Source organism: Marmota monax, unplaced genomic scaffold (assembly GCF_021218885.2).
Source record: "Marmota monax isolate L192 unplaced genomic scaffold, Marmota_monax_Labrador192_F-V1.1 WCK01_AAM20220418_F8-fsc00203, whole genome shotgun sequence".
Classification (NCBI taxonomy): domain Eukaryota; kingdom Metazoa; phylum Chordata; class Mammalia; order Rodentia; family Sciuridae; genus Marmota; species Marmota monax.
In genome coordinates, this window is record NW_026694787.1 from 1,351,434 (window position 1) to 1,365,586 (window position 14,153).

At 34.9% G+C, this 14,153-nt stretch overlaps 1 protein-coding gene across 8 annotated transcripts in view; it reads left to right on the top strand.

Annotated features, from left to right (window-relative positions):
• Rps6ka3 (ribosomal protein S6 kinase A3) overlaps positions 1-14,153 on the top strand; it is a 122,359-nt gene that overhangs the window by 74,161 nt on the left and 34,045 nt on the right. For all 8 annotated transcript variants that reach the window (XM_046425828.2, XM_046425822.2, XM_046425821.2 and 5 more), the window contains 6 exons: positions 1,550-1,630; positions 2,971-3,050; positions 3,634-3,740; positions 6,055-6,092; positions 6,286-6,428; positions 7,078-7,148. In XM_046425828.2, coding sequence (XP_046281784.1) covers positions 1,550-1,630; positions 2,971-3,050; positions 3,634-3,740; positions 6,055-6,092; positions 6,286-6,428; positions 7,078-7,148 — 520 coding nt within the window. The remainder of the gene's footprint in view (positions 1-1,549; positions 1,631-2,970; positions 3,051-3,633; positions 3,741-6,054; positions 6,093-6,285; positions 6,429-7,077; positions 7,149-14,153) is intronic.

Genomic DNA, 14,153 nt, shown 5'->3' on the forward strand with positions numbered 1-14,153 from the left:
AAAAAATAAATAAATAAAAATAAATTTGCTTGCTTCTTAAAAAAAAAAAAAAAAAAAAAAAAAAAAGAACTATTGATTCCTATTCCTGATTTGCCCATTTTCGGTCAATTGGTACCAAAATCTCATAGTTGGGAGTAGAAAACTGGTAGAATGGGGGAAACTGTGTGTGTGTATGAATATGTGTATTTATTTACCTTATTTATTTTACCCTAAGGTCTTATTTCTGTTTTAATATTTGTGGTTACCTTAAATTGAAAATAAAACCAACACATCTTACTCCCTGTTTCCAGTTTCCCTCAAAAAACTCTCCCATTCTTTCTATCCTAATCATTGTCATAACCATTCATAATATTTGATCAAAATGTTTTATCATTTTATTACTTCTCTGCCATTCCCACTAGTTTATGAGCTTCTTGAAGATTGTCTTGTTTTTATATTCCTAATGCCTAGTGCACAAAACTTTGCTCAGGAAATGTTTGATGGCTAGAAGATAGCTTTGTCCACACATCCTGGTTTTCCAGCTTGTTACAAATTGGATCCTCCCTACATCCTCTCCCTAGTACTAAACCTGTTTCCATACTGATTTGGCTCCTTCCTAATCAACATTTAGGCTTACATGTCTTTACTCTTGTTAGTACTCCATACCTGGTCTCTTCTAAACCCAGTCTTTCCTACCCTAAATTCCACTTAAAAAGTCTTAAGCTTGTGCCATATCCCTGCCTCTTTCTTCAAACCTTCCTATGCAGGTAAAACCAATTTTGCCTGCCTCTGAATTCTTGCACTACTTACTGCTGTAATAAATTGTTTTATCCCTTAATCATATTCCTAGTGCTATAATTTGATATAATGATGTCTACCATTTAGTTGAATATCTCTTGCATATCAGGCTGTGAGTACAAACCTTATCTCAAATGGTACAGTGGTAATATATCTATTTTGTAACTGAGAGGTAACTAAAGTTCAGTGAATTTAAATAAGTAACTTAATCAAGATTACAAAGATGACTCCAGATCTTTCCAACTTCAAAGAAACATCTTTTACCTGTATCACAGTATTTTCTCTCCTCCTCCTCCTCCTCTTCTTCACTTCCTTTTTTCTCCCTTTCTCTCCCATCCTTTACTGTGTCTGCCTCATCTTATAAGTACTTAATGTTTGTTGAATTGAGCTGATAATGATTGGTGGAAGTATTGAAGCCTATTCCACTTTGTTGTTTTAATATTTTATATTAAGATGCCTTGTTTTTTTTTTTTTGAAGTTGTGTTTTTTTTCATTGTCCACAACTTTGACTTAAATACTTAAAAATTTGACATTAAGCCTAACATGTATTTTTAAATTTAAAGCATAGATTCTATAAATAAACACAGTATCTTTTGGATATGTAATGTAGTAAACGATATTTGTATTAATTTTATGAATTTGAGAGCAATAATACTACATACTTCTATACACATAAGCAAAATTTTACTTAAAATAGGCAATACAAAGAATATGGCTTTAATATTACCTTTGAAAGATAGTGCAAAGCAGCATATTTGTGATCTTTTTTTAGTTCGAGACCGTGTTCGGACAAAAATGGAACGTGATATCTTGGTAGAAGTTAATCATCCTTTTATTGTCAAGTTGCATTATGGTAAGTTATGAACGAACTGTCATTTCATCACTTTACCTAATTTGCCCACTTCCTGGATAAACTCCAATATAGATATAGATATGTATGTATGTATGTATGTGTTTTACAGATACATATAATAAAATAAAGTTATAGAAATTAAACTTTTTGTTTTTTGATGGTGCCAGGGAACAAACCAAGGGCCTCACGCATCCCAGGCAAGTGCTCTACCACTGAACTGCATCCCCAAGTAGAAGTTGGTCTACTTCTTAGACCAACTTCAGAAATTTTTGTTTCTTTTATTTTTTAATTTTACTTATTTTTGGGGTGGGGGTAACCAGATATTGAACCCAGGGGCACTCAACCACTGAGCCACATCCCCAGCCCTGTTTTGTATTTTATTTAGAGACAGGCTTTCACTGAGTTGCTTAGCACCTTGCTTTTGCTGGCTTTGAACTTGTGATTCTCATGTTTCAGCCTCCCGATCCTCTGGGATTACAGGCCTGCACCAGCCCACCCGGCTGTTGTTTCTTTTAAACAAAATAAAATTAGTTTCTGGGGCTGAGGTTGTGGCTGAGTGGTAGAGTGCTCACCTAGCACATGTGTGGCACTGGGTTCCATCCTTAGCACCACATAAAAATAAATAAATAAAATAAACGTATGCAAACATGGAGTATAACATAAAAAAAATTAGTTTCTAAGTGTTAGCCATAGGATTAGCTAATAGCATTTACTGCTTTTTAATAATAATAATAATAATAATAAACAACCAGCTTTTTATAGTCCCTACCTGTTAGCCCAACCTGAAGGCAAGAAAGAACCCTAGTATCAGTGGCCTTTCTTTTCTCCAAAGCCATGTACTTCTCAGTGGGTAAAGGTATAGTGATTCTTATTATGTGTTAATTAACAATAAGACATACTTCATGTTTGTATAAGTGTGTCAAAATATAATCTACTGTCATGTATAACTAAAAAGAACAAATAAAAAATTATGTGTAATTAAATCTAACCAACCCACTTTTTTTTGTAGTTAGTGACATGGTTTTTGCATTTTATTTAATGGTTAAGTAAGTCTTTTTCTGTCGTGGGTTTTTCTTATTAATTACATGTTTAGTCCTGTCATGTTCCTAAGAGACTCTTTCCTGTAGAAAACCTAATAGTTCCACAATAAGAAACCTTGATTTTAACATTTCCATGTAGAAACCAAGTGAAAGAGTAGTTTTTGTCTAAGTTGAAAGTAAGTTTAAGTCTCTGATGTCAGTCATTAATTTGATAAAAGTAATATTTGTTTATGAATGACTTTTCCTAATATAAACCTAAAAAATGAACTACAATTGTTGAATTTTCTTTTCTTTATTTAGCTTTTCAAACTGAAGGGAAGTTATACCTTATTTTGGATTTTCTCAGGGGAGGAGATTTGTTTACACGCTTATCCAAAGAGGTATATGATTAATGTCTGTTTTAAATCTATTTATACTCATCCTGTTTCAATTAAAGCTTTGTTATATTTCAATATTATATTTTCTCCACTGGCACAAGATTCTTACATTGAAGAAACTGAGCTACAAGAGTTTTTTTTTCCTATCTTTTGAATTTATCCTAAAAGTAGGACTTAAAATTGACAAACTGTCCTTGTATTAACCCAGCTTCTTTCATAGTTTTTCAGAAGTGAAAATATATCCACAAGATACACTGTAAAATGAGTAGTAGCAATTCAGCATGCATTTTAACTTTTCATTTCTAAGCTCTTACTATGGCGAGACAACAGTGGCACAATCTAAATATAGTTTTTAAATAAAATGTAAACCTATTTCCCCCACAGTGCATAGTTAGCATTTAATAAGTGATTGCTATTGACCAATTAGATTATTTTGCAAATTTCTTTCATGAGTAAATTGTGGATAAGGCTATGTCTAATTAGCATACTTATAAACTCTTTAATTATTTAAACTCTAAAGTGGAACTTTAAATAAAACTCACAGACCTTAAAAGAAAATAAAGATAGAAAAATTATTTTATTTTAGGTGATGTTCACAGAAGAAGATGTCAAATTCTACTTGGCTGAACTTGCACTTGCTTTAGATCATCTACATAGCCTGGGAATAATCTATAGAGACCTAAAACCAGAAAAGTAAGGAATCATTCTACTAAGTTGAATATAATGTAATATAATTGTTTAGGAGGTCATAAAAAATAAAGTGACTTCATATAACTCCCACAATATTACATTAATGTACCTGTGTGTAACATCTCTGTTGCACTGTATATTCTATACTTTTAAAATCTTGGTTAAACAAAAATATTGTCTTGTTCTCATTTGCATTATTTGATTTTCTAATGAGGTTGAAATATGTTTTATTGGAAGTTTGTATTTTTGTGAGTTTTCTGTTCATAACCTTTGCTGCTTGTATTTCTTTTAGAATGTTGTTTTTTCCCATTAATTTATAAAAGAAAAAAAAAGAATTTCACAAATAAGAGTGTTAACTGTTTAGCTAAGTGCTGTCACATGCACCTATATACCTAGAGTCCCCACTACTCAGGAGATTGAGATGAGACAAGAGAGTTGTTGGAGCCAGCCTGTCGCCAAAAAAAAAAAAAAAAAAATTAGACATTTGACCCACGTTATATCTGCATTTTCTACTTTTTTTTTTTTTTTTTTTTTTTTTTTTTTTTTGAGACAGGGGTCTCACTGTGTTGCCCAGGCTGGTCTTGAATTGGTGAACTCAAGTGACTTCTTGCCTCGTCCTCCCAAGTAGGTGGGAGTACAGGCATGTGCCACTGTGCCCAGCTTTCCATTCTTTAAATTTGTTATTTTAATCTACACACTTTTTTCTTACATCAATCCATTTTTTTCTTTTGTGTTTTCTCTCATGACTTTTATTATTCAAAATGCTTTTCCCAATCCCATGATCATATATTTTTCTTCTAATTTTGTGTTTTTTAACTATAATTCCATCTAGAAATTCTTTGATATGAAGAATGTTATAGAGATAACACTTTCCCCCAAATACCATTTATTGGAAATTTCTTCTTACAATTTCAACTTTTAAGTCTGAATTGAGCAAAATTTCCAACTCTTTTAGTAGCAGTAATGGAGAAGCAAACACTGAAAAAAGGAACCTCATGAAAATAAAAGGAAGACCAGTGAAGTAAAGAAAAGGGTCAGGGGGAGGGACAGGGTAGGTACTGGAAAATGAAATTGATTGAATTATTTTAATTCAATGAATCTGTTATGTATAATCATAATGCACCAATTTAAAAAAAAAACTGATATTGGTGGTGCATGCCTGTAATCCCAGTGACTTAGGAGGTTGAAGAATAGCTTTATTGAGGTATAATTCTCATAGTATATAACTGATCCATTTAAAATATATAATTCAGTCAGTGGTGTGTACCTATAAATTCAACACTTTGGAGGCTTTGGCAGGAGGATTGCTTGAGCCCATGAATTTGAGGTAAATAAGGGCAACATAGCAAGACCCCATCTCAAAAAAAGTTTGATTAATTGGTTTTTGGTATATTCAGAGTTGTGTAACCATCATTTTTATCAGCTATTTTTATTATTACTTTAAAATGTTATGTGCAGAAATTAAATTACACATTGTGACAGGCAGTAGAGAAAATGTTCCTTTGGAACCCTTTTAAGTGATTATTTAGAAATTGTAATACTTTTACATGTGTTTGTCATTTATTTTGTTTTTGGATACATTTCATATGTTATTTATTGTTTTTTGTTTTGTTTATTTGTTGGTACTAGGACTGGAACCCTGAGCCTCATAAATGCTAATATCCTAAACTCCCTACCACTAAGCTATATCCCCATCCATATGATTCTTTTTTTATTTTCCAAATAATTACTGAGTTTTTCTTGTTATTTTCCCAAATTCTATCATGATATGAAATTTATTCCTGATGAAATAAATATTCAAACAGAAGAAAAAGTTACTATAAGATTTTAGTAATTCCCCAGAAAACACTGAGGAATGTCTATAGTGAAGGGATAGGTCAGTGAAAATGAGGAATGTGGGGAACATGGTATGTTGAGAACAGGATTATGTAGATTGTGTCAGGAAAAAAGAACTTGGAAAGGATGCTTGAATTAGATACTTTAAAAAATGACCATGAAAATGAAACTGGAATGTTTAGTCAGGCCAACTGGGCGGGGGGAGAACAGCTTAGAAGGATATAGCTTATTTGGTTTGGTTTCCCCTAATAGTTTTTGAGTGCCTATTGTTCATTAATCTAAGTTATGGCATTGTTTTGGGTCTTTTATAAATATGTATCCAAAAAAATATTTTCACCCTTTACCTTTGCTTTGTAATTCTCAGTCTAAAGCAATATTTTAGAATAAATGTGATCTGATGCTTAAGAAAGTTATTTCATTTTAGTTGCTGTACATCACTATTCAGTGATTTGAGAGATTTTCTGACTTTGTTTTCTTTCAGTATACTTCTTGATGAAGAAGGCCACATCAAGTTAACAGGTAAAAAAGAAAAACCCTTCATTTTATTAAAATACTCTCTTCTATATAATTTCTTCTAAGATTATTTATGGTGCAAATATTGACTAATACATTATGTTTAAAACCTGAGTTAGAATTTTTAATAATGTAAATTTTGGAATTCAGAGTTTAAAATTTATATGTGAAAATTATTGTGTGGTATTTATTTTGGCAGATTTTGGCCTAAGTAAAGAGTCTATTGACCATGAAAAGAAGGCATATTCTTTTTGTGGAACTGTGGAATATATGGCTCCAGAAGTAGTTAATCGTAGAGGTCATACTCAAAGCGCCGACTGGTGGTCTTTTGGTGTGTTAATGGTAAGGTTTGGATTTTTGGCCTTTCGGAGAATTGGGATTTGTTGCTTTGTATATTAAAGGATAATCAAAAGTGAATTCTATAAGAGAGAAATTGGTATTTTTATTTTCTATATTTTATAGTATATATAATAAATAAGAAAAATTATTGCCTGCAGTGTAGAAGGACTATGAAACTCCTTAGTTTTTGCCAAGCCCAGTGGGTGCACATCTTTAATCCCATCTACTTAGAAGACTGAGGAAAGAGAATCACAAGTTTAAGGCCAGCCTCAGAAGCTTACAGAGACTATCTTAAAAAATAGAAGGGTTTGGCATGTAGCAAAAGCTCAGTGATAAAGTGCCTTTGGGTTCAATTCCCAGTATTGGTTAAAAAAAAAAAGTTTATATGAAATTGACATCTGTCAGGTTATTCACATATCTACACTTTTAAATTGCCATTTGAAATGTGATTTAAAAATAAATAAAATGATTAATTTATGCAAGAAAACTACAGAGCTCAATTATCTTTTAGGACTTATCAGGAATTTCTGTAATGAATATAGTGTAAGTATTAAACATTTGACTTATAATTAAGATAATGCTTTCTGTACTTCTGGCCTTGAGATTTTTATATTTATTGACTTATACCTCTGATTATTTTACCTTTCCGTAGTTTGAAATGCTCACTGGCACACTACCTTTCCAAGGAAAAGATCGAAAAGAAACAATGACAATGATCCTTAAGTAAGTACTCCCTAATGAAGACGTTTTGATATTCTAAAACAAAGGCTTCATACTAAAAAAAAAATGAGATTTTAGAGTGTTGGACATGTAGTATAAGAAATAGCCAAAAAACAATAAATAAATAAATAAATAAAGCTGGGGGGGGGGAATAAAGAAATAGCTAGTAAATTCATCACTATTACCTGGTTTAAATATAAACAAACTACATAGGTTTAGAGTACTCATTATCTTCATGTGAGTAATGAAATACTGAAAGTTTACCTTTTGACATTTGGAATATGATAAATATGTTCATTATTCCACTTCCATCTGCATTGTACCAGTGGTACTAGACAGTATGTTAAAGCAGGCAAAAAAGTAAATTCTGTATGTGAGTAACAGAAAATGACAATTTTAAAGCAGATACTGTTTACAATAATAAAATATTTGAATTCCACAGTCATGGCAGTGCATACCTATAATCCACACTATTTGGAAGGTTAAGGGGAGAGGATCCACAAGTTTGAGGCCAGCCTTGGTAATTTAGCAAGACCTTGTCTCAAAATAAAAAGGAATAGGGATATAGTTCACTGGTACTGCTCCCTGGGTTCAATCCCCAGTACCACCAAAAAAAAAAAAAATTATTTTCAAATTTCTAGGGTTAAATCCAGCAACAGTTATACAAGAACTCTATGCAGAAAACAAGAGAATTTTATTTAAAGGAAATTTAAACAACCAAAATAACATGAAAGGATAAACCATGTTCACATTATAAGAGACCCAGTGTTATAAAGATGTAGGTTCTATACATCATGTTATTCAATGGAAATATAATGCAAGCCATATACATAATTTTATGTTTTCTAGAAGCTACAATTAAAAAAGTAAGAAGGAACAAAATTAATTATAATATATTTTATTTAACCCAATATTCCAAGATATTATCATTTCAACAGGTAACCAACATAAAAAATGATTAGTGAAACAGATGTGGTGATGCATACCTGTAATCCCGGTGACTCATGAGGCTGAGGCAAGAGGGTAGCAAGTTCAAGGCAGCCTTAGCAACCAAGCAAGGCCCTAATCAACTTAGTGAGACCCCCATCTCAAAATAAATAAAAAGGGCTGGGGATGTGGTTCAGTGCTAAATGCCCCCAGGTTCGATCTCTAGTTAAAAAATATGATTAAGACATATTTTAAAGTGTTTTTTCATATTTGTTTGAAATTCAGCATGTATTTTTCACTTAGATTTTGGATGACCAGATTTCAAGTGTCCAGTGGCCATATATGGGTAGTAGCTACCATACTAGATAATAAAATTATAGTTGCAATGCAAATAAAATAAAAATTTAATCCAATTTTATATGGAGGGTTTGATATACTGATTCTAATATGATAATGGACCAAGAATCACTAAAATACTCTTTGAGAAGATTGAGATATTTAGACTTCCTTTGCCAGGTATCAAGTATTATAATAATAAGTAACTCAATATAGCATTGAAACAATTATGTAGACTTCTGCAATGATTAGAGATAACAGTAACAGACCTACATATATTTATACCCTTAATTTATAACCATTGGGAATTGCAGAGCAGTAGAGGGAAAATACTTCCTACCAAAAGATTCCATTAAGAGAGAGTAAAAGGGGCTGGGGTTTTAGCTTGGTGGTAGAGCACTTACCTTAGATTAGTGAGGCACTGGGTTCGACCCTCAGCACCACATAAAAATAAATAAATAAAATAAAGATATTGTGTCCATCTACAACTGAAAAAAATATTAAAAAAGAAGTTTCTGACAGAATCGGCAAAGAGACTTGTACCCAGAATGTATCAAACTCCAATCAATAAGAAAAAGAAACAATAAGAATGTGGGTAGAAATAGGGACCACATAAAAGAGGATATTCAATGGTTTATAAACTTATGAAAAGATGCTCAAACTCATTAATCATAAAATGCAAAATTTGGGCTGGGGATGTGGCTCAAGCGGTAGCGCGCTCGCCTGGCATGCGTGCGGCCCGGGTTCGATCCTCAACACCACATACAAACAAAGATGTTGTGTCCGCCAAATACTAAAAGATAAATATTAAAAAAAAATATTTAAATAAATAAATAAATAAAAATAAAAATAAAATGCAAAATTTCCTATGGGGTGGTACATATCTGTAGTCTCAGCTAATTGGAAAGGTAAGGCAGTTAAGATCCCTTGAGCTCAGGAGTCCTGGGCCAGTCTGGGCAACATAGGGAGACCCTATCTCTTGAAAAACAAAATAAAAGAAAATGAAGATTAAAACTACTATTAGGTACCACTGCATATCCACCTAAATGGCTAAAATTAAAAGAGACTAGCAGGCTAAACATTCAGGGCGGCATTGCTTCTAAAGAGAATAATCACTATACTTATGGCAGAGATTTTGTGCTCAGTAGGTCAGAGACTCCCATCCAAACTACAGACTATGACAAAAGGTGTGGAGTCTCTGATTTGTACAGATTGGCTCCATCACAAATTTACCAAATCAAGAATTTCAGTCAGGTATGGTGGTATACACATATAATCCCAGCTACTCAGGAGGCTGAGGCAGGTATATTGCAAGTTCAAGGACAACCTGGGGAACTTAGGAGAGACTCTGTCTCAAAGTAAAAAAAGGGCTTGAGATATATAGCTCAGTGGTAGAATGCCCCTGGGTCCAGTCCCCAGTAACACAGACACACACATACACACAAAGAATTCCACATAAAGTGTTTCAGCCTTTACCTGCAGATCATAAAAAATATCCAAAACCTTCAAACTGCATAATTTTTAAAAATATTTTTTAGTTGTAAATGAACATAATACCTTTATTTTATTTGTTTTTATTTTTATGTGGTGCCAGGGATCAAACCCAGTGCCTCACGCAGGCTAGGCAAGCGCTCTACCACTGAGCCACAACCCTGGCCCCAAACTGCATAGTTTTACCAGAATAAAAAGTACCAAAAGGGCTGGGATTGTGTCTCCGTGGCAGAGTGCTTGTCTAGCATGTGTGAGACACTGGGTTTGATTCTCAGCACTGCGTACCAATAAATAAAATAAAGGTCCATTGACAACTAAAAAAAATTTTTTTTTAAATCCATGTTAGGAGAAAGATACAATGTAGCCTTAAATTACCACAAGGACTTCCAGCAAAGGAGAACATGTCTAACACATTCCTCAAAAGCACTAGAGAGGGGCTGGGGTTGTGGCTCAGTGGTAGTGTGCTCGCCTGGCATGCATGAGGCACTCACTGGGTTTGATTCTCAGCACCACATAAAAATAAAGACAATAAAGTCCATCAACAACTAAAAAAAAAATTTTAAAAAGCACTAGAGAATTCGCACTGCAATGGTATCTAAAACCTGTAGAGCAGGAAGCAGTATGCCTTGATGCCACAGCAGCATTAGATTAAAATATACAAAATCATTTTTATTTCAAATTGGCAAGAAAGTGTTTTCATTAAATATAATTTAAATTCCAGTCAAAAAATGGGAGACTGGAAATATAGATTGTTGGTGGGATGTAGAGCAGTGGCAACTTTCATACATAGCTGGAAGGAATATAAATACAAATACTCATAACCATTTTGGAGAACAGTTTTTGTCATTATCTTCTAAAGACAAATATATGTATACCATCATGCATTTATCCCACTCCTAGCCATGCACTCAATTTATATGCATCAAGGAACTCACATTAAAAAAACAATATAAAACTGTTCATAGCACCATTGTTTGAACTAGTAGAAGGTACTTCATTAGCAGTAGAATGGATTAATAAACCCTGGTATATTTATACAGTTGAATAGAGTAGGAATTGTATTTACTATCTGTAAATATTTTAGGTTTTATAGGCCACACACAGTCTCTGTCACATATTATTCTTTATTTGTATTTTTTGGTCCAACTCTATAGGAAGAAAACAATTCTTAGGACCCATACAAAAACAGGTCCACATCTTTGGCCCATGAGCATGGTGTGCCACAAGCAGAGAAAATGAACAAACCACAGTTACATATAACAACTTGGATAAATCTCACAAGAACGTTAAGCAAAGGAATTTCAAACTCAAAAGGATAAATGCTATGTGTTTCTATTTATACAGTTTATAGAGCAGGCAAAATTAAAGCATATTTTTAGGGTCTGTATTACATGGTACAAGCTAGAGGCAAAATAAGGAAAGTGAAGGATTCTGGTAATGTTGTCTTTCTTGGCCAGATAATTATTCACTTTTTGGTAAATCATTAAGCTATGTGATTTGGGCAGGGTTTTTTGTTTGTTTGTTTGAATTTTTTTGTATTTTATGTTATTCTTAAAATGTAAAAATATGTACTACATAAATGAATGAATGTTCACTTGGCTTTCATCACTGAACTGAACCTTCATCACTCCATCTACTCTGATCCCCCTCCTTTCAGCTGACAGACACTTTCTTGTGTGTTGATGAAAACCAAGCCTTTTCTTTGACCTGACCTTCCTTTCAAGTTATTATACCATCTTCCTACATCCTTTCAGTACAAAGCCTCTAAAAGAATAGTCTATGCTTTCTGTTACTATTTTTTGGCTTCTTTTATTCCACAGCCTGTTTGTCATTCGTCTCTACCACTCTACTGAAATTGCTCTCACTATGGTTATTAATATTCTTCTGGTTTGCTAAAACTTGTGGAAGGTTGTCACAAAGGTGACTGTCTACCAGTCATTCACAAAATTCATTCAACAGGTAATTGAGTACTTTATACAAGTACTGGGAATGCAGTATGAACAAGACAGACAATCATCAATGGTCTCACAGAACTTACATTCTAGTGGGGGAGATAAGGAATTAATATTTAATATTTAAGTAAATAAATGTAATACTTTCAGATAGTAATGGGAACTGTAGGTATATAATAAGCCAGGGTAATTTACTCTGCCAGTGACCCCTTAGTGTGTGAGGGAAGGGGCAGGGACAGGAGCCATTTTAGATAAGACACTTAAGGAAGGCCGCTCTGAGGAATATTTGACACTGTTGGCCCCTCCCTCATCCTCATTTTTTTCCTATTATTTCCTCATCTATTTCTTCTACCTCTCTAAGCATTCTTCTCTTTGCTGTCTTTTGCATGCCCATTCTTTCTGTTTCTGTTTTTCTTTAATTATAAACATTTTCAAATATAAATTTTGAAAAATGGAATATACAGGTATCACATATACCCATCACCCAGATTCAGCAATCATCAGAACTTTGTCACATTTGCTTCATGTACTCCTTTTTCTCTTCTTTCCTTCTTTAAATATTTTTAATTGTAGATGGACACAATACCTTTATTTTGCTTATTTTTTTTTTAATGTGGTGCTGGGGATTGTACCCAGTGCCTCACATGTGCTAGGCAGGCACTCTACCACTGAACCACAACCCCAGCCCTCTTCTTTTCTTCTTAACTGAAATATTTTAAACACTCCAGATGTGTCATTTCTCACCTTAATTCAGTTTTCCTTGCTCAAATATGCATTTTTTTTTATTTTCCCCAAGAATAATGATATTTATTTGGGAATAGGAGAGCATTGCAATCTGAAAACTCCTGCCATAGCAAACTATGCACATATTCAAAAAATAAAACTCTTGGGCTGAGGTTGTAGCTAAGTGGTAGAGTGCTTGCCTAGAGTGTGTGAGACAGTGGGTTCGATTCTCAGCACCACATAAATAAATAAAATAAAGGTCCATCAACAGCTAAAAAAATAATAAAAATAAAATTCTTCTTCTGGTAAAAGACTCAAAAAGAAAATATGCGTGTTTTCTTACATAATAAATCTAGTAATAATGCTTGAGTGTTATCAAATGCCAGTTCTTAACCAAATTTTTCAGATTTTCTGTCAAGGGAAGGGACTACCTCACTATCCAAAACAAAGAATGTAAAGCTGATTTTGTTAGTTGTTCATAGTAAGAAAGAATAATGTTGTTCTTGTAGAGACTCTCCCAGCACAGTCCCAGCACAGTAGACCAATGATCTTACATAGGCCTTGGGGGAAAATATAGAGTTTAAGAATTGGCAGATTTTCAGGTCTAAACATGGGATGACATCATCACTAAGTATAATTACTTAAGAAGGGATTGTTATTGATCAGTTGACATTCACATGTGTTTATTTGAGTGAGACCAATCCTGTTTGGCTAATTTTCAGGGACACTTACTGATTGATTGGCTTAGAAGTTTCCACCAGGCAAATTGTCATTGATAATTGAATGAATTAAAAATCAGCTAAGGAGGCTGGGGTTGTGGCTCTGAGGTAGAGCGCTTGCCTAGCCCATGTGAGGCTCTGGGTTCAATCCTCAGCACCATATAAAAATAAATAAGGGCTAGGGATGTGGCTCAAGTGGTAGCGCGCTCGCCTGTCATGCGTGCGGCCCGGGTTCGATCCTCAGCACCACATACAAACAAAGATGTTGTGTCTGCCAATAACTAACTAAATAAATAAATATTTAAAATAAATAAATAGGCGCCGGCAAAGTAGAGGGAACTGTGACCACGCACAGAGCAGGCCCAGCGGCCTGCTGAGGGGCAGAGCCGCCCCCCACCCCCCGCGCCTGCCAGGTAGGGGAACTGTGACCACGGACAGAAAAGGCCCAGCGGCCCTTGGCGGGACAGAGCTTCCAATCACTCCTGCAAGGTAGGCGGACCTGCGACCCACCAGCAGAGGAGGAGCAGCGACCTGCTGAGAGGCAGAGCCGCCCCCTCCCCCTGTGCCGGCAAGGTAGAGGGAACTGTGACCATGCACAGAGCAGGCCCAGCGGCCTGCTGAGGGGCAGAGCCGCCCCCCACCCCTCGCGCCTGCCAGGTAGGGGAACTGTGACCACGGACAGAAAAGGCCCAGTGGCCCGCGGCGGGGCAGAGCTTCCAATCACTCCTGCAAGGTAGGCGGGCCTGCGACCCACCTGCAGAAGAGGAGCAGCGGCCTGCTGAGAGGCAGAGCCGCCCCCTCCCCCTGCACCGGCAAGGTAGAGGGAACTGTGACCACGCACAGAGCAGGCCCAGCGGCCT